Source organism: Cinclus cinclus, chromosome Z, assembly GCF_963662255.1.
Source record: "Cinclus cinclus chromosome Z, bCinCin1.1, whole genome shotgun sequence".
Classification (NCBI taxonomy): domain Eukaryota; kingdom Metazoa; phylum Chordata; class Aves; order Passeriformes; family Cinclidae; genus Cinclus; species Cinclus cinclus.
Window position 1 is genome coordinate 5,531,757 of NC_085084.1, and position 27,410 is coordinate 5,559,166.

Sequence of the window (27,410 nt, forward strand, 5' to 3'; positions counted from 1 at the left end):
GATGGAGGTAATCTTTAAAATTTAATATAGATACCTTACTGGTGGCTTCAGTGTTGGGGACTAAATACTAATTTACACCAAAAAAAACAAAATCTCAACAAAAAACACAGAATAGAATTTCAAATGAGGCAAATATTCATACATATTACCACATGGTAATATCAGGGACAGATTTGTTCATAACTTTAATTTAATATTGAATTTAAAGACAGGTAAATTGTAGGCTCTTTTTCTATCACTCCTTTCAAGTATGCCTTATTTTCTTTATCTCTTCATACTGGCTACAAGCTTTTTGGCCACAATCTGTTTTATAAATAGCCCCCTCATCCTTTCTGTGTATTCTGAGATACCAGGGTGTCAAGCACTGAGTTTCACCAGCAGGAATAAGCCTGATATTGCTAATCTGTGGTATAAGCAAATCAAACTGAGTGACAACTCCAAGAGGAAGCTGGCTGTTAGGAAAGAAGCGTGCCAGTAATCATCATTTCTCAGAACAGAGCATAACAAATGCACTGCTGTTAGATGGGAATTCGTTACAACATCCATATATATATATATATATATATATATATATATAAGGATGGGAAGGTGCAGCTTTCAGTTCAAGAGCCAGGGAGGGTCCAAAGATCAGGAATTTATGAGGTGATACTCAGCAAACCAAATAGGCCACTATTGCCCCACATAAGTGAAATTTCATCAGTGTCAGGACTGCATTCTCTTTAACCCTGGCGCTGATCCTTGTTCCCTCCTTTCCACTGGTAGCTCACTCTGGACCAGATCTGGGTGCTGAATTATCCCCCAAACTGGTCCTACTGGAAACCAAACAAGCAGTTTTCCACTGGCACACCTGTCTGAGACATAATCAGAGAAATAAAATATCACTGTGATGACCACAGCAGCACAGACCAACATCCAAGCATGGGGACAAACACAGAAGGGTGACTGGAATCCTTATCCTGAGCTGCTCAGAGTGCTCAGGCTGACGCTGAACAGAGAAGAGGAAAACACAAAAGCAGAGTGGTGATGCTGGCAAATATGTTGGTTCTGCCAGCTACATTTTAGCAGGGGAAGGCTATCAAGGAAAGAAAAAGTGTGGGGTAAATACTGGTAGAATGGGGAAAAAAAAAAGCAGGAAAGTGCAAGAGCTTAAGGCAGAAAAAAGGGTGAAGACAAAGAATTGTGGAAGGATGCTAAAGTGCCAAGGCATGGACATACTCCAGGTCAAAAACAGACATCTACTTTTTCAACAGAAGCTCTAACAGTGTTTTTATTATAAATAAGTGTTGTGGGAATGAACAAGGCCTTCTACTGTCTGGAATGAAGAAGTATCACATACAAAACAGAGTTTTTTCAGGGTGAAAGCAAGTACCAAGACACCAGAAATTCTAACATGCAAGACTCCCTATTTTGAGGGTCTGCCCAGAAGAGCTTGGCCAAGTCATGTTAGGCTTCAGGAATAAACAAGTTCTTCCCTCCTCCTCTTCCCTCCAAACCCTAAAAACAAACCCCACAACAACTTTTTCATCTGGACAGAGAGAATTTTATATTAAACAATTGCCCTGGGCCACTCAGCTGAATTAAGTCAAAGGGACTGCTGGCAGGCTTAAAATAGGCATGTGTTTAAGAGCTTTGCTGGCTTTGTTGCTGCAGAAGAAAAAAAAAATAAAAAAAGGAAGCTGCAGATGCATAAATTTGAAATTGAATATCATCAATATCTCCAAGACACAAAGTATAATTAGAATTAGTAATTAATTCAGGTCTACATTGCTTTGCATGGAGCTTAAATGAGAGCAAAGTGAGAGAGATACCAGATATTCTTTTTCCTTTCCTGTTGCTTTGTATTGCTGTGAAAACAGGTTAATAATCACAAGAAAGAAAGATATGAGATTCTTTACTGTGTGGAGGGGTTGTACCACAGCAAGGACACTAAAAAATATCTATAGCACAGCACCAAGAGGACTGACACAGTGAGGATGACATGGGAGCAATGCAAGAATCCGTTGATAAGCTTTCTTATTATCACTTTGGTGGTTTTCAGCACTTTGATTTTGTGACAAGCTTTCCTGCACTGTGTCACAAATAATTTCCCTCCCTTTCAGACTGTGGGTCTAAGCAGCAGCAGCAGCAGCATTTCTTCCTGCCAGCTTCCATAAGGAAACCAGAGCACCCTCCTGGCAGCAGAAATCTGCCATGATCACTTTCGTGATGCTGTCAGATACTTTTCATTGGTCTAAAATCTGTTTTATTTTGAGGGAAGGATGCTCACAATAGACATTCTGGGCCTGCTCCACCTAGCTAGAGTTATCTTTAGGGAAATATTGTCATCTGATCAATGGTGGTCTGAGGATGAATCCTTTCAGAACATCATTCAGAAAAAAAAAAAAAATCCAAAAAATTTGTATCAGGAGACCCTGCAGGACTGCAAAGAGCACGCTAGGTAGATGTGATTACAAATGTAGGTGAAGTTGCTGCTGCTATAGAAACTACACACATCTCCTTGCATCTTCTGCAGAGAAGAGTCTGTACAAATTCAAAGAGAAAGTGGCTCTAGCAACAGAAGTGCAGCAACAACTACAGTCACCCTGATGTGTTTTAACAGGCATTACTTGCAAAAAAACCCCCAAACATATCTTGATAGCTCAAAGTGGCTCTCAGCCTAATTACAGGCATTTTAAATGGAAGATATTACTCACCCTTTCAGAGCTCAAGCCTGTGAGCCACCAGGCAGTGTCTCAGACACACTTGAAGCCCTGCCATGGATGGATCCTGTCCATAAGGGCGAGTGGAGACCTCACAGAAGTCGTGGGTTTGTTGCAGAATTTATTTGTGAAATCCTGTGCCCTGCGATAAGCCAGAGGTCACAAAAGGTATTAGAAAAAGTCCCTTCTGACTGGGAAATCTGTCAGCCAGCTGATCCATGTATTCCCAGGTGAGCCTGATGGCTGTAAACTGCCCCCCACAAAAGCATCCCACAACCTGGAAGTTTCAGAGCAGACACTGCACACCCCAAGGTGCCGTCACAATAACAATTACTGCAGAAAGGCAGGCTGCAATTTGCCTCACCAGCCTCGCAAGCAGCAGCAGACTAAGCCATTAGCAATTAATTAAAGATCAATGACATGTAAAACCCCAAGGAACACACATGCAATTAGCAAATGTGTTTAAAAGCAAGCCGCAAACCCACAAGTTATTGTCTGACGCTGCTCTCTACCTCATCCCACTCCCTTTACAAACCAGGGGGGCTGTGGGAGGGTTACCTACCGAGTTCCACTTGGCAAAGCACATTTCCAGCACCGTGCACTGGTCCAAAGCCCACGGACATGAATCATCACCAGTGAGAGTTTTCCTCTTTATTCCAATGAACCTTTGGACAGGCTGCAAACATCCTAGCCAGAACAAGTAGTTTCTAATAGATAAATATGCTATGCTTTTCACTGGTTTGATGACCCGGGAATGGCTGGATTGCCCTGTACAGTCAAGTTTACACACTACTTGGCAAACATCCTACATGCGCCATCAGCAGCCCCAGAGGGTGCAACACAGGGTTAAATTTAAAGTTTAAACAATTGTTTCGCATTGAAAGTTAAACTCCTCTGACATGTGCTGAGTAGTTTCCTAACCCCTTATATCTGCAAAGAGCCCTATGATCCCTGGCAATTGGAAAGAAAAATAATTTAAATTAAAAAGCGAAAGGGATTCGGAATTCCTAGGCTGAATCTCAGAAATTGCTACAGCTTGTCACAGCTTCTGGAATAGGAAGAAACTGTATTTCTTTCCTGCCAGGCTCCAAAGTCCCGAAGGTAATTCTGTCTGAAAGAGCCTCCAGCCAGATCTCTTTACGCTGGACATCATTAGTCTTTATACGGTTTTGCTTCGTTTTCTTTAATGAAGGAGTTATAACCAAACCTCACTTGAACTACTGGAAAACGATGATGACGGTGACAATAACACCAGGCAGAAGAAGAAGAAGAAGAACAACAACAAGAAGCAGCAATTTACTCCCGCACAGAAAACACAAACCCCACCTTCCCAGAGTCACGCATTTCCATTCCCCGCGTGTCCAGCCACACTCACTTCCTTCCACGCGGGATGTCCTTCCAAAAACACGGACCAAGAGGCAAAACCAACGGGAGAGAGCCACCAGCAGCAGCCTCCGGCTCGGCTGTCGCCACAGGACCTCGCTCCATCAACTCCTCCTCCTCCTCCTCCTCCTCCCCCTCCCCCTCCTCCTCCTCCTCCTCCTCCTCCTCCCCCTCCCCTGGCGGTACCCGCGGAGCAGCAGCGACACAAAGGAGCGCCCGGGTAGCGACAGCGCGCTTGGAATAGTGCGAGGAACCAGGGGATTCATCCTTTTCTTGTCACACGGGAGTTAAAAACCTCAACAGAGTCCTGTCTCTGCATTGCGAGGGGGGATGAAGCTTTCCCAGGGCAGGCTGCACCTCCGGACCTGCTTCGGTGTGGATGCCAATAATGAAAAGTGTCCGAGCTGGCGAGACCCGGTTGCATCAGAAATGACAGCTCCAAGTTCCAAAGGTAGAGGTGGATAAACCCGAGGGCTAATATTCTTCCTTGCCCAGCTACAGTTCTCCATTTCACTGCCTCTGTCACGCTTGCATTGTTCAGAAATTAAGGATTATTGCAGAGCTGGGATGGTATTTCATAAATTGCTGTGTGCTGAGTGCAGCTGCCCATTAAAGCAGCAAAATGTACTAAAATTTTACTAGAAGGCAAATCACAAGGGCAGGGAGGAGTTGCCCTTGCTTTGCTTTCCGGCCAGGGAAGCAAAAAAATGCCCACCTATATTTGCACCTGCGTGTTCACCCCCAGTGACACAGCTGCACTTCCAGGTGGAAATGGAAACAGCACACAGGTGCTGCCTGTGCATGAAAATAAAATAGGGAGAGCTGGACACGGGTTGTCCAAGTCACTCAGCACATCTTAGCAGGAGGCAGGTAAGATAAACTAAAGAAATTTAGGTGTTCAGTGAAGTGTGGACATCAAAAAAGTCAGTTGGATCCCAGCCTTGCAAACAGATCTGCAGCTTCCTGGCACCCTGGAGATCTTGTTGGAATGGATGTCTCACCTCCTCGAGAAGAAGCTTGAATTAGTGCCGAGTGTATATAACAAACCTGTGTGCATCAATGTGGTCTAGGGTTTTGATGCTTTTCTCCACTTGATGGAGAGATATGTGTCACCTTTCTGGGTACAGATCTCCAGGGAATGTCATACCAAGGAAAAAAATCAAACCCAAAATAAAGCAAAACAAACAAACAAAAACACAAACCCAAAACAAACATTTTTTAAAAATAAATTTAAAAACCAACCCACCAGAACCCTCAAGAGAAAAACCCCAGCTCTATCACTTTGTTGAACTAGTCCCTGGGTTAAATATTCCTAGGAAGTGGAGAAAGGAATTAAAAATATTGGACTGACACAAGATTACACGGTCCAAGTCTCATTTCTTTAGGTGCCAGGCTAAAACTACCTGGCCTCTAGTAAGAGCCTGAATTTTGCACACCCTGACCTCGTATCCAGGGGCATTCCAATAATCCATGTCACAACTTTGTTCTTTTGCCCTGTCCCCAGCAGAATTGAGTGGATGCAATCATGTCTCATTTCAGTGAGATCTGTGTACCATCTGAAGGGATTTAGTTTTTATCCTTGTAATCCATCATATGTGCCTCAGAAGGGAGCACTGAGGAAAGTGAGGAAGGTCTGGAGAGCCCTCAGCCCCTGCAGTTCATTCCCTGCACAAGACAGACAGCTATTTGTCTCCTGCAGGGACTCATTTTACCCTTTGGATAGCAGGTCATATGCCATTTATCTCTGGAAGATCCAGACCAAGAGCCAGAGTTTGATCTGACATGCTGCAAGAGGTGAGGTCAGAGGACAGATAATGGTTTTGTTGTTCTTACCATGATTTTTTTTTCTGCCAAAGCAACTCAAGCCGTTATTAGGTTGGAGTTCCCTAACTGGGAACTGTTCCATTCTCAGAGCTCCAGTCATGACTTTCAAAAACTCACGTTTGGGTCTAAAAGGTAAAGCACCTTTACAAGAATGGGATGGAGCCTTCTTGCCAGCAGGGCATGATGGAAAAGAAGAGAGATGTTATTGGTAGACTACAAAGAAAAACTGCCTGGACAAAAAAAACAAAAACAAAAACAAAAAAGTATTATCTTGTAAACACTTGCACATGGGGCTTTGTTTACTTCCACGTGTATTTAATCCAGATGGCCATATGATTACAGCTGAATCTGAGACTGTGTGTCACAGGCCACTTTGGATAGGAAGACACTGTGCCTGGAGTGCTGTGCCTAAAGGAAATGAGACATTTTCTTCTATGTCTTGTGTACAATTTTAAGACACAAATAAAAGAGTCAGAGAAACAGAATGTATAAGGAAGTAAGCCCAGTGGGTATTTGTTTTATATAGATATTGGAAGAAGATGGGACATTGTCTATGTGCTTTTTAATTGGCCAGAAATAGGAAATAAATCCATCTTGTATTCAAGCTCCTTTTACTACAGAGATAGTGCATTACAAGGTTTTGCACTCTTGCCAATACTGCCAAAAGAGTTTTCAGTTTTCACAAAGTTGCATATTGCTCCAAATATACTTTCAGCAAGGGCATATACTTTCTCATTTTAATATCTGTGTTATACTTTAACACATTTTATTAGAGAGATGCATGTGATAGGAGACTGCTGCATTTCTTAAATTCAAGAAGAAAAAAAAACCAAACTAACCCCTCAAACCCTCAAATTAATATATGATGCATCCTTTCTTGCTTTTGGAAAACAAACCAAATGAATGTTGGTTGCTGTTCCACCAATACTCCATATTGACACATTCCCACCTCCTATCCCTGTGTCCAAACTGATGAAAAGAAGGTTTCCACTCTCTTAAAAGTGTAGAACAGTAAAGCCACTGGAAGGTTTTTGGCAGCACAGCCCTAATGGAAAAGCTCGATCTCACTCATAAAAGCTACGCAATGGACAAAAGCTATTATGGAAATCCTGTTATGATTCACTTTACAAAATAAATGGGGAAGAAGCATCTGGCACTGGCTACAGAGGAAAATCTCCACAGTCTGACAGAAAAAGGAAGAAGGGATTCATCAACTCTAAAACAATTAAGAAGATTTGTTTTAGCTTTCCTTTTTTTTTTCTTCCCCCCCTTTCCAAAACAAACCTTATTAAAGTAAAACAAAGGTAAAATATTTTTCTGAGAGTTCTGCCAGTCTCTGTCAGTTTTGTATTTTGGGAAATGGGGTGAGTCCACATGCCCTCTGCTCTCCCTATCTTTGACATAATGGTGGTACGTTTTAGAAGACCAATTGAGCTATGGTTAACAATTGCTCTATGCAATTCTGTTATCACAAAACCTCAGTAAGGGAAAAACCTGGGACCTCTGAAACCATCTCAAATCACAGAAGAAAAGCGAGTGGCACTTGCTGATACAGAGGTAATTCAGATCTTTTATTTAATAGTGACCCATGGAACAGTTAGAAGTTTGAGTGTAGTTATGAACTGCTGAAAGTATAAAAGTTTTTATCTCTAGAGCCTTGTTCTTCTGCTAATGGTGATGAAAAACACTGTGCATCCATGATCTGGCTGAACTTACCTCAAGTCCTCTGCTATAAAAATGGCACAGATCCCCCTCCTGGGAAATCTTGGATAGTTTCAGACCCCAACCTGAGCAGACTGAAGCTGCTAAGATGGCAAAAAGTTTTAATTTCTTACTTGTCACTCCCCAGAAATTTTCCGTCTTAGGGAATACATCAAATCTCGATTGCAAATTATCTGTAAAATGCTAAAGACCCTGCAGGATGAGGCCATGAAGGAACATCCCATTTTCACCACAGCAGATCAGCTGACTTCTTATTAAACTGTACTCCAAAACTTAAGAGTCTGTCATGAATCCTGCTGTATTTCAGTTTGCTCTTCCAGCCAGGCATTGCATCTGGATTCTTCCCTCTGTGACATCCGTCAAGTGAACCTGCTTAAATTCCTAGTGAGAAGACTGAATACCACCATGATAAGAAGAACAGAAATGCAGAAGGTAGGGATTAGCTTCTGTGTTAAAGAATCTATTAAGTACATCAAAAACACCAGGAACTTTCTCCATTCTATTACAGACTATTTAACCTAAAATCATTGACTTTTCCAGAATCTGTCATTCTCTTCTTCCTGAAAATATGTTTAACTTGGGCATTCTGTCTCTTTCACAGGCATATATTGCCTATGGTGCTCTACTGTAACTGCAGCAATCTTTGATAAAATGGCATTCTTGCCACATGATAAATGGATTTGCAGCTGTGCAGCAGACATAATTGAAATATGAAGAATATACTAGGCAGTGTTAGGTATTAGCAATAACTGTATCAAATTGGGACAATCATTCTATAGATAAAATTCCAGTCAGTGTGTGGTCTTTAATCAAGTGTCCTTTTAACTGTAAATGCCCGCTTTTCCATTTCAAATTATCATTTAGGATAGGCTCCTAGGCTTCTTCAAGGAGGTCTCCTACACAGCCACAGTCTACAGATGCTAATCATCTTTTTAAACACTGAACTTGGCCAGATGCCACACAACCAAAAAAGACACCCTATCAGTCCCTTCAGCAGCTGGGCAGGAGAGAGAAAATAAAATAAAAGGTCTGTGGGCTGAGATGAGAACACAGAGAGGGATCAGTCAATGATCACTGTCACAGGCAGAAGAGACTTGACTTAGGGAAATTAGTTTATTACCAATCAAATCCCAGTCAGATAAAGACAAAGAAAAACTACATCTTAAAAACTCCTTTGTCCCTTCTTCCCAGGCTTAATTTCACTCTCAGTTTTCTCTTCCTCCTTCCCCTCAGTGGTACACGGAGATGGAAAACAGGGCTTGTGGTCATTTTATTAAACATTCTCTGCTTCTTACTCATCATCACTGATGGTCTCAGATGTGGCCAGAGGGTCCATCCTGGACCCTGGCCTTGGCTCAGCTGGACACAGGGGAGGCTTCCAGCAGTTCTCAGAGAAACCAGCCCTATACCACCCCCACAGCCCAAACCTGGCCATGCCAATGCCATGCAAACAGAATTTACTTTATCTGCTGTTTTGGAGCAGCTTTTATTCTGCCAGTGAAAAACCAGCCCAAGAGAGTAGCAAATGAATGGCACAGAAAAGGTGGCTCCTGGTGCAGCTGGGCTGGCTGGTTAATACAAAATAATAGAACACAAGTCACTCACATTTTTTCAGACTCATATGTGCTAAGAAATTTAAGGCCAGGTATTGAATACAAGTTTGTTTTTTTTCCCCACACAGTTCTTTTGATCCTTTGAGATCCGCATCAGAGCAGCTGCACTTTCTTCATTGGTTTCCCTCACTTTGAAACTCCAGCTTCCTAAGTCGGTCCTCAAACTTTTGAATGTCGACTCGGTGCTTCATTAGGAACTTCCCATTTAAGTGAAAAACAGGTATGTCATATTTGTATTTATCATACCACGCTGAGTTCTCTGGAAGGGTAATATCCACCTCCTGCAGAATAAACTGTGGCAGAAAAGAAATATGTCAGCTCCTACTGGACACTGAAAAATAATACCTGCTTGTCTTCTGATCAGTGTTTTCCTCAGAAATGCAAGGCTGTTTTCTTGAAGCTTGTGGGCTTGTTCTTTGTGTTGTAGATAATATTTTGAGTACAAAATATATGTAGCCACAACCCTTGGCTGCCTCTCCACAAGGCACTCTCTTCCTAGCCCAGAATAACCTTGTTCCACTGTGCAGAACCATTCTCGTGTGGGCAGCAACCTCAACAAACACACAGCTGGGAACAAAACAGGCAACAGCTCTTAAGCTCCCATTAAAAGTTTTAACTTTCAACAGAGAGATCAAAACCTGCTTGAAGAATGGTAAAAATTCACACCTAGTCACACCTAGTTCAAATATTCAAAGCCACATTTAGTCACACTCTTCCCATATTGGATCATTACCTGCGGCATAAAAGTTGCAAACTCCTCCTTCAGTCAAGGCAACAGTATTCACAAAAGGAGTGTTTCCAAGAACTACTGCAACAGGGTGTATATTGGCTTCCTTTGCCAATACTTATTGTGTAGCATTGTCACAAAATGCTTCTGTATAATGAGTTTTATGTAAATCAGTGCTGAAACTGTCTTGAAGAGGTCATCCATGAAAGACTAACAGATGCAAATAAATCCAAGTAATTTTCTTTTTACAAAGAAAGAATCCTGATTAACTGTCCTTTCCATATAGAAAACATATCCTCTATTTCCATACATTACCCTTCTCTTGTATGGCTCAAGAACTTCTTTTGCTTCATCACACAGAGGGCATGGTTTCTAAATGAAAACATTTAAACAGTAAACACAGACGTTGTTTGTACTGTAAAATAACACACACAGACAAAAGCATTCACTACTCTGAATTCAGGTTCCTTTCCCTGCACCAAGCACCCTGTTGTAGGGCTTTCTAAAACTTTACTTATCAGTGCAGTATGGATTAAAAAAACCCAACACATTATTCAGCCACTGACTTTAATTATTTTATGTTTGCTGTTCCATTTCTTATGGAGGAAATTAACAGTGTTTTAAGAGAGACCAGAGACCCCCTCGTTTTGGTCAGCAATGAATATTCAAAGTAGTGTCATCACCAAAAGAAGATAGCTGCAGGCACCATTCCTGCTAGAAGTGGAATGAGAAAGCCACAGAAGTGACTTCCAGCCTCTCTCAGATGGCTCAGTTCAAATGGGAAAAGAAGGCTGTTTTAAGATAACCTGGGTGGTTTTGCCTGGAAGAAAATAAGCAAGATCCTCCGAACTGCAGAGCTGGAAGGAGAGTAAGCTCCAGTGGGGAGAACTGGGAAACAGTTGCAGTGTCTCAACCTGTGATGGGGTCAAAAAAAAAAACCCCTCACATTTTTGAAAACTCCCTCATCTTCCACTACAGCTGAACATTTGAGTTCTGCTGACCACCCAGCCGTAACTGAAGAAATAACTCTTATGAAAACATGCTGCTCCAATGTTTGCAACAGCAGATTTTGGACAAAAATTCACATGGCAAAGTATATGGAGCTGAACACCACTGTCCCTCTGCTGCAAAATACCTTCCACAGCTGGAAAAGACCTTCTTTTCCCACTGAAAGTCTTCCTGGGGCTTGTTTAAATGTGAAGTTAATCTGAAACAGCTACTTTTTATTTCCTGCATGTGATTATCTTCAGATTAAACACTCTATTTTTATTCAGATCTAATCTAAAATGCCTTCCCCACTCGGACAAGTCCTTGTGCTCTGAAAATCCATACAGGACACTAAAATGCTGTGTTCTTCATAGCCCTGGTTGCTCTTGGAGGGACTGGTTTAACAGACACTGGCAACTGAAAGGAATGACCCAGAATCCTGCACATCCCTTTTGTAACATGCCAGGCTCCTTCCAGTTAAAACAGGACACAGTGAAGAGCTTCCTAACACACCAGGCACATAAATGCATTTGGCAAAGGAGGCTAACTTTTAGGGGAAAAAAAATTGTACTACTCTCATGGCAAGCTTAGGTACTAGGTGGTGCCGGTTTAAAATCAAAAGTGAATTATTTTAACTAACAGTGAAATCTTTTTCAAAAACAGATTTATATCAGCAATTGTTGCACAAGTGCTGGGGTGGGCAGAAAAGGGGACTGCAAAGGGAAGCCCATTTGGTAGTTTCCATCAGTTTGATTCAGAAGTCATAACTCCCTTCTGCTTTCTCCTCTTCTTTTCTCCTTACTAAAACTAAGAGGGAGGCAAGCAAGGGGTCAGTTGACATAAGTTAATAGTGTAGATTAATTTTTTTATAGCCTGCGCTTTTCTTTGCAATTGCCAGTGACCATTTTAAGTTAACAGCAAACATTTAGAGTTAAAAACACCTTCAACAAAAGGCCATTTCAGAGAACTGGAAATCTGGTACTAGAAAATTTGATTTCACACAGTGCCTTACTAGTTAGGCATTTTAAGACACAAAGAGCGCTTTTTTTTCCCAATTATTAACCCAAAGGTAGGAGCATTATTCCTTACCTTACCCAATCTGAATTATGAATGAGCTGAGGCTGAACTGGGCAGGGAGAGAGAAAGCTGCAACTTTATAGTTCTGATTATTAAATGGATGCTGACCTATTATTTTTAACCTATTCATTTGTCACACAGTTTAAAAACTCCTGTGTGGTTACTGATGGAAAGAACAAACACTGTGTAGGAGGAGGAAATTATTTTAATCATATTTGAAACCACCACACTGATGCCAGCACTCAGTGCTTTGCATTTGTAGTTATTCTTCTCTTGAAAGCTGCAACAACCACATAAATTCAGCATAACCCACCCTGTGCCATCCTTTATAAAACTGCAGAACTATCCAGGTAATAATCAAAAACAATCCATGGAATGTGTCAGTCCACAAATGATCCTTCCTGCTCATATTATCCCTTTTCCAAATATGCCTAGGAATCCTACACACATTTTTATCTGTTACCAGCAAAGCCAAAGGAACATAAAACAAAATCTACCTTTCCCTCACTTGTTCCCAACACTATTTGGATACATTTTATAGTCTCACAGGTGGTGCTGAAATTAAACATGAGCACTTTAAAGAGCCTGCTTTGACTGTTGATGCTGATGGTTGGCAGATTGTGTATAACAATTCATCTCTGTTCTCCATTTTCAGGGTGAAACACTGGCAGCTGGGCCAAATCTTCAACTAGTAAATGAACCATAGAGTCAGTGAGGCAAAACTGTCCAAAATATCTGTTGATTGCTAATTCTTGCTTGCTACAATGAGAGCAGGACTGTGCTGCAAAGCCTGGTGTCCAGACACCCATTAAGTAAAACATCCAATACTACTTTGAAGGGGGGAGGGAAAAAAGGTAAGGACAAGCCATTTAATCTGTGATTTCTGTGTATCAGAGCTGATAAACACAGTCTTGCCCAGCTTTATTGTGTTAACAGCTCTTACCTTGGTGAATAAAGTCAACACTGGCTTATTTGAGCTGGCTGAGCAGAGCTGTCTCCCCAGTGGGCTGGGTGAATGCCTCACTCCTGGCAGGGCTCTGACCAGAAAACAGAGCACCATCATCCTGTTTCAGGCAGAAATAAAACTCTTGAGTTGTTCTGTGCCAAGTTACAGCTCATGAAATTTAATGTCAGGATAAACACAACGCTTCCGTGGCAGCTCCAAACCACCCACAATTTAAACTTCCATCCCTGGTTTTTTATGCTCATGGGATCAACACATTCATCAGGGAGGTGGTTTACTGTGTGGCAGGCCAGAAACGCTGTACAGCTCAAAACCAGCAGTTCCATTAAAGAAAAGAAAAATTAACAACAGAACACCTACGCTTTCTTGCTGAAATGCCTCTTTTAAATTCCCTAACACAAATGCTGACATAAATGCATTACGCCGTTCCAGCTCCACAGATGCCAGCTGGAATTACATATTTAAAAATGCAAAGTGCTGTGCTTTGAACCTCTGTAATCTTGCTGCAGTGTTTGACATAGTCTACTCACCCGAATTATTCCATCAAAAAACTAATCTGTACCTAATCAGAATATTAATATAATGCGTTCTGCAGTGAGTAAAAAAGCTGCAGCCAAGATGATTTAATTTGGTAATATTAAAAGTATTCACAGTGCCCCAAGTCCTTCCTGCAACAGCAAATTGCTTGATGGGTTTGTGATTCCTTTGGGAGAGCTTGAATAAGTTAAGTGTTATTGAAGGGTGCCACGCTGGAGTCTTGATGTCACCTGTTCAAAATGTCATTAATAACAGCACTGCTTCCTCCCAGCTTTTGTCTTAATGTGACCTTTACAAGGTATTTTAGGACTGAGGGGGCAAAAAAAATCTCAGAAGCCAAAGGGAGTCTGCACTGGTAATTATCAGCAGACATAACACCTGATATCAGAATTTACACTGGGAAAACCAAATCAAATCCCTTTTACCCGAAGCCAAACTGCTTCTATTCAGTTTCAGGCCTGACTTGTGTAGCTATATTACCTAAACACACAATGTGTTGTCACAATTTTAAACAGCTTAAGAGTGAGCAGGATCCCATTACAACTCCTAAGCACATTTTGGGATGTCCAGCAAAAGAGAGCCCAGTGTTTTTTTGCTTCACTGGATCTCTCAGTACTAATATCACAAAGCCTTTTTTTTAAGAGGATTGTTTATCCAGAAAAACCCCTAAGGAAGAACACTGCAGTAGACTCTAAACTTTGATGCTGCATTTCTAAGCCACAACCACAAGACAAATCAAATGGGTGACAGGGCACTGCCCCACCAATCCTCATGCACAGCCAAAAGACAGCAGTTATTAATAAGAGTCAGCTGCAAGGGGCAGAGCAGTAAAAGCCCTGTCACTGAGCAGTGACTGGCACAGCACACTTGCCAAAGGTCACAGTCCTTGGCAGCTACTGCATTTGTTTCACTTATCCAGGTGGAAATAGATCTGCCTGGGATTTTGCATGTTAAACGTAAGAACAAGCTTAGAACCTTTCGTCAAAAAATACAGACCTGGATGACAGGGAGACCCTCAGTCAGACATGGAAAATTTTTAAACCCACAATAAAGAGAAGTCCAGAATGAACACAGTTTTGGAATGAAATATTTATAGAATGTGGGCCTGTACACATGCGAGATAAAAAAATTAGAGGTGGGGAAGATAAAAGGTCTCCTTTCTGACAAGTTTTTTAAGAATGTTTTTGTTGCCAGCCTAGCAAGACTTCCAAATGAGGAAGATGCTCTCAAATTGTTCTGTGGACAGCACAATGATTAAAGCCCAGATTTCCACAGATCACATTCTCCCTTCCACGCACATGTGCATAAAACAGCTCCAGTTCAGTCCTGTATGGCCCCTTTTTGATTATTCCATACTCTGTTGTGCTGAGGACAACTCCCACCAAATCATCAGATGAAGGGGAATGAATAAAACAGTATCAGCTTTGAGACCCCACAAAAAATAATCAACCAGCAGTGCCTTAACTTCCTTACCAATTTTATGTAATTACAAGCAATTCTACCTTAAGAATCCAGCAGCAAATCTTCACTGACCAGTAGTGCTACTGAAGAAGGAATCTGCTGTTTCCAGGACTAGCATGAGACTGGCTGGATGCTTTTACAAATAACCAAAACAAAACAAAATCCTGCCTATTTATTCACCTAAGTAAAATAATACCAAAGACACTAAAATGCATAAAACTTCCCATATAATTATTCTGGAACTCTCTCTAAACCACCCCCAATTATAAAGATTTGCCTGAGGGGAAAAAAAATGAATGCATAAATGCAGAGAAGGATGCTTGCAAACTTGAGAATTTACCCTCCCTTACACTACAATGCTACAGATTTAACAAATTATTCTTTTGAGTCTGGACTTGGCCCATGCCCTATTTTGTGAAGCCAAGTTGGACTCAATTCCTGTTAACAGAATTTCCATCACCCAATAAATCCTCATCTGCAGGAAAAGTAAGTTGTGACACTAAACCCATCCATTATTTAGACAACTATCTGTATAAACATAATCTCAGCATCAGTGAAGGAAAGACAAGCATGGATGTTTTTTTTTTCTTTTAAGTATTTACCTTTTAAGTAACAGCTGAAAGAGAAGGGCGGGAGCAAGTAGGTGCAAATATCAGAATACATGTTGATGGCATTTCAAACACCTATCTCCTGTTGTCCCTCATTCCAAACCATCAAAATTCATCAAGGAAATGAAATTTCCTGTCAGTCTGTGTTTGATTACCTACCAAGGAAATGCTGAACAGGAAAATGGGTGCCACAGCCACAGACCAAGGAGCCCATGAGAGTGGGGATAGCAAATCCAGCAGCTGTGGAGATCCTCCGGCAGCTTTTACCCCACCAGATGTTCAGAGGAGGCCTGCAAAATACAAGGAAATCTTTTTGCACACGCACATAACTCCAGAAGTTTTTCAGGGAGAATCAGATTCTTGCAACAGCTCGAAATTCAAAGATACCATCAGCAATTCCAGCTGCATCTGTGGGGTGATGTTATGCACCCATCAGTGCATATTCGCATGCATTTTCTCCTCCAAAGTAACCTGGGGAAAATGCCACAAACACACGGAATTTCTTCCCAGAAAGGATGGAAAGTATCACTTCACCCCAATGAGAAACACATTTTGTTTAGTCATCCCTCCAAGAGTGTGCATCTTAGAATATGGTCCAGGGCCACACTCCAAACGTCAGATAATTTAAATAATATCCAGCAGCTTGCTGTAATGGACTGTTCTGAATACTGTACAGAACCTGCACAAAACAACAGTCTGCTGCCATAATGTAAAGTCTGTAATGGACTTTAAAATATAATAATAGCATAATAGAGTATAATATATATGTCATATACATTGTAGAACACAGCATGTAGTATTTTATATATAAACATGCATCTCATGAAATTATATTAATATCTTAGATGCTACACATCCTATAAATTATAATATTAACAAATGTATGAATAATATTAAACTATTAAGATATTGATGACATTAATACATATTAATATTCATACAGGTGCAACAGAAGGTGGTATTAATGTCTCATTAATATGTATTAATGGAATAAAGTATTGCTCTGGTGTATTGTATTGATAATTGTATTAATGATACTGTATATTATGTTATATATATTGCATATATAATGATACTGCGTATTAATTACAGGTATAATGATGCATATTATGTGATATGTGTATATTTTGTGCATATGTACAGCTTGTATGTTTTAAATATATACATAAATACACATCTATGCATATATATACACTCATACATACACATATGCTAACAAAGATTATATATACATACCATGTCTACATTATACATACATACACATATTTATGCATTACATACATATATAATTGTACACATATATGTATATATATGTATACATTATATATATACACATAGACATATATATACCTACAGATATGCATGTAAATATATTTATATATATAATATATATATTTACATATTTATGTAAATATATAAAATAGCCTATATATATTTATATATAATATGTATAATATGGATATATATATCCATATATATAATATGGATTAAATATGTATATGTATAGTAATATATCCATATGTTTATATATCTATATATATAGGTATACAATATATAATTGTGTATGTATAGACATGAAAAAGAAATATAAAAGCATTATATATCTAAAATAGATATGAAAAAGAAATTATATATAATATTATAATACATATAAAATACATATATATTATATAACAGTATTTATTCTATATATTATGTAATTGTATATTATATATTATATATTATATATTATATATTATATATTATATATTATATATTATATATTATATATTATATATTATATTATATTATACAATAAAATAGCGAAACAAAGAGTTTTAAACATTTCTGTTCGGAAACTTTTGAGGCAAGCCCTGCAGGGTACAGTGTATCCAGAGGCCTCTGCAGTATCCCCCACCACCAGCTAGCCCCGTCAGTGGTGCCGGCAATTTGCAAACCTGTAACCAGACCCTTCGCAGGGACAAAGACCCGCATCCCTGGGCGGGAGAGGGGGCTGCATCCCGAAGAGCCAAATCCCAAGGAGTCAAACCCCGAGGAGCCGCAGCCGCTCCGTGCCCAGCCGTTCCCCCTTCCCTTTCCCCTCTCCCCTCGTCCCCTTTCCCCGTTCCCGTCTCCCCTTTTCCCTTTTCCCCCTCCCCTTTCCCCTCTCCCCTCTCCCTTTTTCCCTCTCCCCTTTTCCCTCACCCCTTTTCCCTTTCCCCTCTCCCCTCTCCACTCTCCCCTCTCCCGGTTCCCCTTTCCCCGTTCCCCGCTCCCCTCTCCCCTTTCCCCGTTCCCCTCTCCCCTTTTCCCCCTTCCCTCTCCCCGTTCCCTTCTCCCCGTTCCCGGTTCCCCTTTCCCCGTTTCCCTCTCCCGGTTCCCCTTTCCCCGTTTCCCTCTCCCGGTTCCCCTTTCCCCGTTCCCCTCTCCCCGTTCCCCTCTCCCCGTTCCCCGTTCCCTTCTCCCCGTTCCCCGTTCCCCTCTCCCCGTTCCCCTCTCCCCGTTCCCCTCTTCCCGTTCCCCTCTCCCCGTTCCCCGTTCCCCTCTCCCCGTTCCCCTCTCCCCGTTCCCCGTTCCCCTCTCCCCGTTCCCTTCTCCCCGTTCCCCGTTCCCCTCTCCCCGTTCCCCTCTCCCCGTTCCCCTTTCCCCGTTCCCTTCTCCCCCCTCCCCGTTCCCCCCTCCCCGTTCCCCGTTCCCCGTTCCCCTCTCCCCGTTCCCCTCTCCCCGTTCCCCTCTCCCCGTTCCCCTCTCCCCGTTCCCCGTTCCCCTCTCCCCGTTCCCCGTTCCCCTTTCCCCGTTCCCCTCTCCCCGTTCCCCCCTCCCCGTTCCCCGTTCCCCTCTCCCCGTTCCCCGTTCCCCTCTCCCCTCTCCCCGTTCCCCTCTCCCCGTTCCCCTCTCCCCGTTCCCCGTTCCCTGTTCCCCTCTCCCCGTTCCCCTCTCCCCGTTCCCCGTTCCCCTCTCCCCGTTCCCCGTTCCCCTCTCCCCGTTCCCCTCTCCCCGTTCCCCGTTCCCCGTTCCCCTTTCCCCGGTCCCGCACTCACCTGCGGGAGCTCCGCCGCAACGCGCGGTTCCCGGTCAGGGCCGCACCGGCTGTGACGTGACATCGCCACGGGAAGGAAGCGAAACAGGTTCGGGAAGCGCTCCCGGAATGGCCAAAGGAGGGGGGGCGAGGTCCGCAGGAGAAAGTAAAATGGTGATAGTAATAGTAATAGCGATAATAGTAATGTAATAGTAGTAGTAATGATAGCATCACAAGGTTTTGTTAGAGAGTTGCCAGAGCCGCCGTGGAAGTGCTGTGTGTTAGTCCCTGAGCTACTGCTGTGAGTGCATGGAGGTGGGGTTTGGATAAAAGGGGTAGGGGTGAAAGGTAGGGGAGAAAAAGAAGGGAAATTAATGACAGTAAAAAAGGGAGGGGGAGAAAAGGGCAAGGGAAAGGGAAAAGGAAAGGGAAAGGGGGAGTCAGTCCACATGATGTGGTGTCCTGGGGCTTCGAGGGTGCTCCATGGTCTCACCACCCCTACATATCAACCTTTAGCCATCACTTCATACCCTCTTCCGTGCTGATGCTGCCTTTTATTTGTTGTGTCCCAGAAAACACCCGTTTTCCAGCCACATCTTGGTTTTCCTCAGTGTGTTGGCAACAACAGCGCTTGGTTGGCTCCACAGCCATCAGGTTCCCTGTGGCCAGCACCGGCACTGCTGCAGTTCTGCCACTAGAGCACAATCCTGACTGGTAGGTCCCCTACTTCCCTCACTCCGTGCCCTCTGGTATGTACCAGAGAGTGGGCAGCAACCTCAAAATCTTCTCCTCCATCCTCCTGCAACATGGATTTTGGGCCCTCACTCAGCTGGGTGTACTTCATAATGGAAAAAAAATCCATATTATTGGAGTATATCATTAGAGCATAAAGGGTCACAACAACAAAAACAGGGAAAAAGCTGGGCCTGTTTAGTCTAGAGGTGACTGAGATGGGATATTATTAGTGCATATAAATATTCTCAAAGGCAGGTGCCAAAAGGATGCTCTTGATGCTCCATTTGAGTCCTCTGGGTTGTTTCAGTTGTCAAGTGTGTTCATTTTTCCTTTCTCCAGAGACGTTTTAAGTGAAAAATAACAAGCTTCCATTGGCTGGGCAACTAAAGCTGCAGGCTCATGTTTACATACAGTGGCTGTATTTCCCTCAGGATTTTGTTTTTTGCCATAGTAATTGTCCCTAGGCTGAGAGTGGAGACGAATCTTTTGTCTTGAGCCTGTGGAGGCTCAAGTCATCTTCCCCTCTTTGAGAAGCACAACAGCACACGATGGGGGGGGGCAGGCTCTCCAGGGGTGTAATCCTACCCTGGCAGATGTGACATGTGTAATTAACCAGCATGTAAATTAACATGAGGGAGAGTCAGTTTGGGATCCTGGTGACTGGTATTTAGCCACTATCTTAATCCCTGCTGCTGAAAAGAGATGTAATGGTGGCAGCTGATGCTGTCTGCTCCTTTTTTTCCCCTCCACCATCAGAAAATCCAGTGTCAGGCTTAGGTGTTTGGCAGTGGTACAGGACAGACCTGACAAGGCTCACACTTGAATTGCTGAGCTGGCTCTCACCTGGCTTTTACTTTCTCAGAAAAGGTGGGAGGATATTCAGAGGGAGGGCAGAGACAGGAAAGCAGGTTTAAGTAAAGAGATCAGCATGCTCTTGACATCTCAGGTCTCAGATTAATTTTATCCCTCTAGCTCCCAAAGCAAGTCTAGCCTTCTCTGAGACACGTGTCTAAAATTACCAGAGGAACCTGGAGGAGACAGCTCCCAAAACTGGTCCATTTATTTCAACAAAATTTCTGCTGAAGGCCAGAAGTGATCTGGGTGTGTTCCCTTCCTGGTTTAGGTAGAATTGTCACATTGCCTAACACAGTTCAATTAACCAAAACCACTGACTCGTCCTGCCAAATGAGAATTTTCTTGTGCTGCCAGATGTGCTTAGTGTTGTGCACCCAGGTGTGGACTGGTTTCACACTCAGATTAAGTTGTTTATAATACAGCATAAATATGTTAAGGAAAAAAAGGGTGAAAAGAGATGGGGAAAAAAAAAGTTTCCTTATGCTACAAACATCTGCTTTGCAAGTAACCAGTTTTGTTGTGGCAGGTTTTTGATACACCACTGTAGATATCTCAGCACAAAATTAGCTTTGGTTTTAATCCAGTATTTATGAGATGAATCTTCTTAGTGTTCATAGTGACAGATGCAGAAAGAATTATTACTAAGAGCATGTCTCACTATTGCTGTGCTTAGGATTGAGATGGACTGCTGTAAAGTTTGCTATTTAAAAATGTGTTCTGAGATCTGAAAGAAGTGCAACTCCATCCTATTTTTCATTATGGCATATAGGACATCTTTAAATTTCAAGGGTAGTTATGACTCAATGGTTAAATTTGCTGCACAGGTACCATCCTATGATGCACAAGTCTTCCTTTTTTTATCTCTAAAATAAAGTGTGGACATAGTTTCACAATCCAAACTAAAAAGATCTCATGCTCTGATGGATTACGATCAAGTTGGTTCTCCAGATTTCTGTTTTATTTTTCTGTGTTATTTTTTACTTAGAATCACAGAATCACAGACTAGTTTGGGTTTGGAGGGACTCCAAAGTCCATTCAGTGTCACCCCATCCATGGCAGGGACACCTCCCACTGTCCCAGGCTGCTCCAGCCCCAGTGTCCAACCTGGCCTTGGGCACTGCCAGGGATCCAGGGGCAGCCACAGCTGCTCTGGGAATTCCACCCTGTGCCAGGGCCTACACACCCTGCCATGGGAAGATCTGTTCCTAATAACCAGGTTAAATCAACCCTTTTTTAGCTTAAAGCCATTCCACACCTCAAATCCTGGGGTCAGTTTTGAGCACCTCACTCCAAGAAGGACACCGAGAGCCCTGGAGCGTGTCCAGGGAAGGGAACGGGGCTGGGGAAGGGGCTGGAGCCCCAGGAGGGGCTGAGGGAGCTGGGAAAGGGGCTCAGCCTGGAGGAAAAGGGGGAGCAGGGGGGATCCTGTGGCTCTGCACAACTCCCTGACAGGAGGGGACAGCCGGGGGGATTTGGGATCTGCTCCAGGGAACAGGGACAGGAGCAGAGGGAATGGCCTCGGGCTGGGCCAGGGGAAACTTTAGTATACTGGTTTTTAAAAACTCTTCACTGAAAGGATTATCAAGCATTGGAACAGGCTGCCTGGGGGAAGGAACCATTTTGTACTGGTGAAAAGCAAAATTTCTAATGCTCAAAGTAACTTGACTACAGAAAAGGTGACAAATCAAAAAAAATAATCACAGCATCACATATTCAGTAACTTCAACAAAGAGCAGAGGAATGCCAGGAAAATGTATTAGAGAATTTGATTCTAATATGAGAGAAAAAATTTTGCTGTAAAAAGAGAAGCTTTTAGAGACGCCTGAGAAAAAGCACCTTGAGGGATATGCTTAAAAAAAAAAAAAAAGAACAAATATACCCCCAAACATAATGTGTTCCTTAAATGATCAATGTCAGTGGAGGAGCATTTTCATTTGCCTAAACGACCTGCAGAAGGGAGGGGACTGCCTGCCCATGAACTTTTCACTGTCTGCTAGCCCAGGGATCATCTGAGCATTAAACACGGTGACGCATAATTTAGACATTGTGTAACAAAGATTTAGGGAGCACTTTGAGTTTATTTTCATCTTTTCTAGTATCTCATCTTTTCTATTGGACCATTGCCATGGTGACAAGTGGTATCCAAATATTAATTTAGTGGGCACCAAAAGAGCACTCAGTTCCAGGCTAAGGCAGAGCCCATTGGAAATCAGTCCTATTCTTTCTCTTCCCTTTAAAAAGCTTCAGGTCAGGCCACTCTTTTGCATGCGGCACAGAAAATAATTTGTGGTATGTTTGCTCTGAGTGTGAAGACAGAGTTGTGTTTAGTAGCTTTTTTAATAGTAAAATTTACTTTCCATGAATTCCAGCTCAGTGGAGAGTATTTGAGGGAGATGGAAGTTTTTGTGAGATCTAGGATAAACACTTATTTTCAAACAAATTAAGGCTGCTCTGGTAGATGGTGTCAGCAAATTCCCTACTCCCCTCATGTCTTGAGATTATATAGTTGAAAAATAACTGGGCAGTGAAATAATGTGTATAATTCTGGGCCATGTAGATTTTGTGAGGGTTGCAACAGAAAATTTTCCCATCACATGCTCAGTATGCCTTTGATTTCTCATAAGTGACATGTGAACAAGTAACACTTGTTTGGCGTTACAAAGTGAACAGCAGAAATCTCATTTTACTCCCATACATTCATACTTCTTTCTCAAAGTATCACCCCATGCTTTGTCTCTCAAGACAAAAAAAGAGCCTCTCCTTGTAACATCCTGCAAACCTCAACACTTGAAAAAACATTCATACTTTGGAAGAAAACGAGGGAAAAGACTGAGTGTGAGGCTCTGCTATGGTCTTCAAATGAAGAACAATTTCTTCTTCAGGCTAACAATGTACCTTGCAATGATGTATTAAGTAATGAAGTACTAATTAATAAAGATAGGTTTCTTTTATGTTCTCCCACATAGTATGGGTTTCGAAAGAAAATGGATCTTCTAATATCTTACACTCTTAACATTCCTTTTAAACTAATGCAAAATGTATTTTCTATAATGCAAAATTCCTTTTTGCTGTTATTCCTAATTGATTACTTTACAGTGAAACACATGTGATATTCTGCCCCTTTGCTAAAAATCTAACAGTATTAGAACTCTGTATTTTGAAATCCACCTAAATAAAAAACCTATGCCTTTACATTTGAAATTACCATTGTTTAAACCTAGCTATCTGATTAAAGTCAGCATGTGGCACAAAAATTCTATGCATATGATTTTTTTTCTTTCAGGGTTGTTTCTTTCTGCTGTTTCCCCATTTGCTACCCAGCAAAAAACTAACTGACTAAAAGCATAATCTATGTTATAACCCATTTCCTTTAATGCCATGGACACTTTTTGTTAAGTGCTTTGTGTTTTGCTAAGTTTGTAATAGCAGCAGTGTTGTGTTTTGTGTTGATTTAAAATCAATTATAAAATTATTTCGAAGTTAAAAGTGAAAGCTGTATTTGACCCTGATATAGCAAAATGCTCATATTGGTTCAGCTGCAGAAAAGTTTCCAGGTCTAGGGATGTGACAAGTGATTTTTATGATAGAATTTTTCTTTTATCAGTGAGAAGGAAGATGAACAAAGGCAAATGAATGCAACTTCAAAATTAATACAGAGCCTGTGTCCTGAAGAGGACTTTTCCAAAGTATGGGTATTAATTCCTTGTGGATTTACTGTTCTTCACTTTAACAAGTACCTGAAGTTGTGGAAAAAGATTTTCATTTGCTGCTAGGCCTTTACCTGGGTTGTTTTTCTGGCCAGAATGTGATCTAGCACAGCATGATGTTACTATGATTTTTTTTTTCCCACAGATGAGAGCTCTGGCTTTTTGTGTAAAACCTTGTGTTAAATGTTAAAAACATGTTGAGCTACAAATTGTCCTTTCCTAAACATCTCAAGAACTCGGTTTGGCAGCAGGAAAAATCAATTTTGGTGTTGTGTGGGTCACTGAGCAGGGCCAATCTCAAACCCCATTCAGAGCTAAGCTTCTAATATTTTTTTTTTTTTTCTCAGCTTGCAGATACTGCAGAGAGAGATATAAGGGGCTAACTCCTGCCTGGGCTGTTACTGTAATTATGATCCCACAGCAGAAAAGTTGTGTGGGAACAATGATTTAAAGTGTCTTACAATTCATCAACTGCTCTGAGATCCCCAAAAAATAAACAGCCAGAAAGGGTGGCAACTTTATTGCAGCAGCATTTCCAGTTAAAGCAATCCTGTCGTAACTTGTGCACAGGTGCTATAAAATATGAACTCTTAATTTTATTCCTAATCAATGCAGCTATATCATCCCACTTACCCCCTCTATTCTTTCTGTTTGATTTAATTTCAGAGTATTTCATTCAGTACTTTACTGGAGATTCAACACTTTCCTGGAGAGGTTACACTGGAGTTCCCAGAATTAAAAAAAAAAACAAAAAACCAGCATGCAGCCATTTTGTTCTTTCTACCCAAAAGTAAATTTTTAATCCAGAAGTAACATTTAACAAAACTGTACACCTTTCAGTAGTCATAAAGGAGAAAGAATTTATTGTTTTTGAATTACTCCTTTGTCTCTTCATCAGCTCTCTGTGCAGGTGTGTGGCTTGCTGGGTTGAAAATAGCTAAAGGTGAGAGGATTCCACAATATTCAACCTTTTTTTTTATTTTTTCTCAGCACTTTCTCTATCAGTGAATGAATCCCCAAACACAGGTTTTAAGCTGAAAATTCTTTATTCTAGACATCTCTATTGCCCAAATGAAAATGTAGCTAGTTAAGCACCTTTCTTTCTTATTTTCTTTTTTCCTCCTGTTTGTTTAGTTTTCAGTTCTGCAGAACTAAGACATCATTTGCCTCCCTCTGGGCTCTCCATTGTTGTCTTGTTTTATTCTGTGGAATAGCACCACAGTGTGTCTTGTCAGTCTGATAATTGGGCAAACCCTTAAACTCATCCCTCTTTCAGTGGTCTACCTAGATCCTGTCATACAACATCTCTAAGACATTTTTTATGTTATTTACTATTTATAAATAAATTTGTTTATTGATTATTTACTTACACATTTAAGTTTCTTGTCTGCAATGCTTCACCTCATTAGAAAGTCTTTCTGCTGCTTTCTATTTGTGTTGGAGACAGCTATTTTCCATATTTCAGAAACTAACAGGACACGAAACAGGTAGTCAGTTGGTACCTTTACTGTTTACTAGATATATTAATCTGATTTTCTGTGGTTTTCTTCTACTTCCACTGTTGTTTCATATTCAGGAAAAGAAAAAGGACCCTGCTGTCTGGCAGTCTGTAGCTTCAAGGAAAGTTCTTGTTCATGAAGCATATCTGAAATGTGACTACATACTGCCCAGGCATCTAAATAATACAGTAGACATTCAACAAAATTGATTTTTGAGAACACCTGCAAAGGCTTTTTTTTGCAGTTACATTTCAACATTTTGCATCAGTACTGTGTGATGCATGTTGGGTTTTTTTGTGTTTTTTTTTGTTTTGTTTTGTTTTTCGTTTTTTCGTTGTTTTTTGGGGTTTTTTTGGTGAGACAGTTGTTCTAAACAAGGCAATAAGATAGCTAACTAGGCAAGAATAATTAGTGAACTCTGGATTAGTACTACCATGCAAGAAACAAGCTTTTATCTGAGCAGTACAAGCAGGAAGTCTTAGAAGAAAATGCAGAACTCGTATTCTGGCTTCAGTGTGGTTGTGTAGACAGGAATTTGGTGAGTCAGCCTACATGGAAAAGGAGATCCATCACAGCTTCCTTGTAAAAAATAATTTTTTTCCCTGAATTATGTGATTTATTAATATCTCAGACATGCTGCAAAACTTATTCCATAGGGTACAATCTTGGGAAAAAGGTGAAGAACTACAATCCTATTTTTATGGTCTTCCTGTTAACTAATAGAAAACTAGTTATTTTGAGAAAACACTGTTAAGATGTTTCTTCTTAATGCTGCTTCATGGATTTTTAATTCAGTTGGGTGCTAAGAAAAGTGCACAAGCACTTGGTCAATGCAATATTACTGATCAAATCAGTGAAATAACAAATGAAGTAACAAATCTGGACTGATACTGATGATAATGAAGTGCAGTGGTAGTAATTTTGTTGTAGTAATTTACTTCTTTTAACTGAAGAACAAAATTAAACTGACATGACTGAGATACAGTATTTGAGGTCTCTTTTTAGAAAAGATTTTCCTTATATTTCAAGGCAGTCCAGTTTCGGTGCTGTGATATCCCTTTGGTTTGAGCTAAGTGGCATCTTATCAGGAGGCAAAATTGAGGCACAAAAATTGTGTGTAATTATCTATTCAAGGACTTCCAACTTGTCAGAACAGAACAATAACCACAATTCAAAGTTTATAGCCAGCACAGGTGTAATTATTTCAAAATGTGCCTAGGATTCTTCAGCCAGACAGTATAAATCTATCAAGGAATCACATTTTGCAAGTGTAATATGCAATTTTAATTAGCAGATCTTCAGTCTAATGAGCTACCAAACATTCCTTGCATTTGTTGAGTTTTCATATTACCATGTAAAGTTTTAAGTACCTTTAATCTTACATTTAATTATAACCATGGTGTGCTAGCATGGGTATAGAATGACATCAGGCTTGCAGACATTTTTCTTCAATTGTAAATTAACACTGTCTGAAAAACTGGTCAATTAAATAACTGGCATAACATTTTTCTCACTGTCTTTGCATGTCTGATTACTTTCAGTGGCTGAAATGGTGTGCCCATAGACTCTATAATGGGTTATTATTGCTACTTTCATTATTTTTAATAGAACTGCTCAAACATTTGCCTAATAGTTTTGGACAGGTGGGGAATTTGCAGAATTTTATGGAACTATACTAGAAACACTATGTTACTGAATACAAATAAATAAAACCTTAATGATATTTATGTTTAATTGTGCAGAGAGCTAAGAAGTTTATAAAAAAGATAATTATATATTTAAGCAGGAATAAGTGCAAGATTAAAATAATTTTATCTGTTTATACTTTAATTCTTATTCTAGTGTTTGCCGTCCCTTAAGTTTTAAATCCCAAATCCTACATAGGTGGTTCTGGTATATTTTAGCTGAGCTAATCCCACTCTGTTGCACACCATGACTTCTTCCTGGAAGCTCCTTTGGAAGTAAATATAGCAGTAAAGTTACTTGAAATGTAATTTATTTTTAGCCTAATTGC

At 41.0% G+C, this 27,410-nt stretch overlaps 1 protein-coding gene across 1 annotated transcript; it reads right to left on the reverse strand.

The window, feature by feature from the left end:
* Positions 1–9,354: 9,354 nt before the first annotated feature.
* Positions 9,355–13,095, reverse strand: CZH5orf63 (chromosome Z C5orf63 homolog). Its single transcript, XM_062513726.1, has 3 exons — positions 12,976–13,095; positions 10,284–10,340; positions 9,355–9,534 (listed from the first exon to the last, which is right to left on the reverse strand). The coding sequence occupies exons 1-3, from the start codon at positions 13,093–13,095 to the stop codon at positions 9,355–9,357; spliced, it is 357 nt and encodes a 118-aa protein (XP_062369710.1).
* Between the last annotated feature and the right edge of the window lie 14,315 nt (positions 13,096–27,410).

Bases quoted from the DNA above. Each gene is read 5' to 3' on its own strand.
- CZH5orf63 (XM_062513726.1), bottom strand. From the start codon at position 13,095: ATGATGGTGCTCTGTTTTCTGGTCAGAGCCCTGCCAGGAGTGAGGCAT. The intron at 10,341-12,975 runs GTAAGAGCTGTT...GTTTTCATTTAG, and splicing joins TGTTGACTTTATTCACCAAG to AAACCATGCCCTCTGTGTGA. The intron at 9,535-10,283 runs GTAATGTATGGA...TTTCTGCCACAG, and splicing joins TTGAGCCATACAAGAGAAGG to TTTATTCTGCAGGAGGTGGA.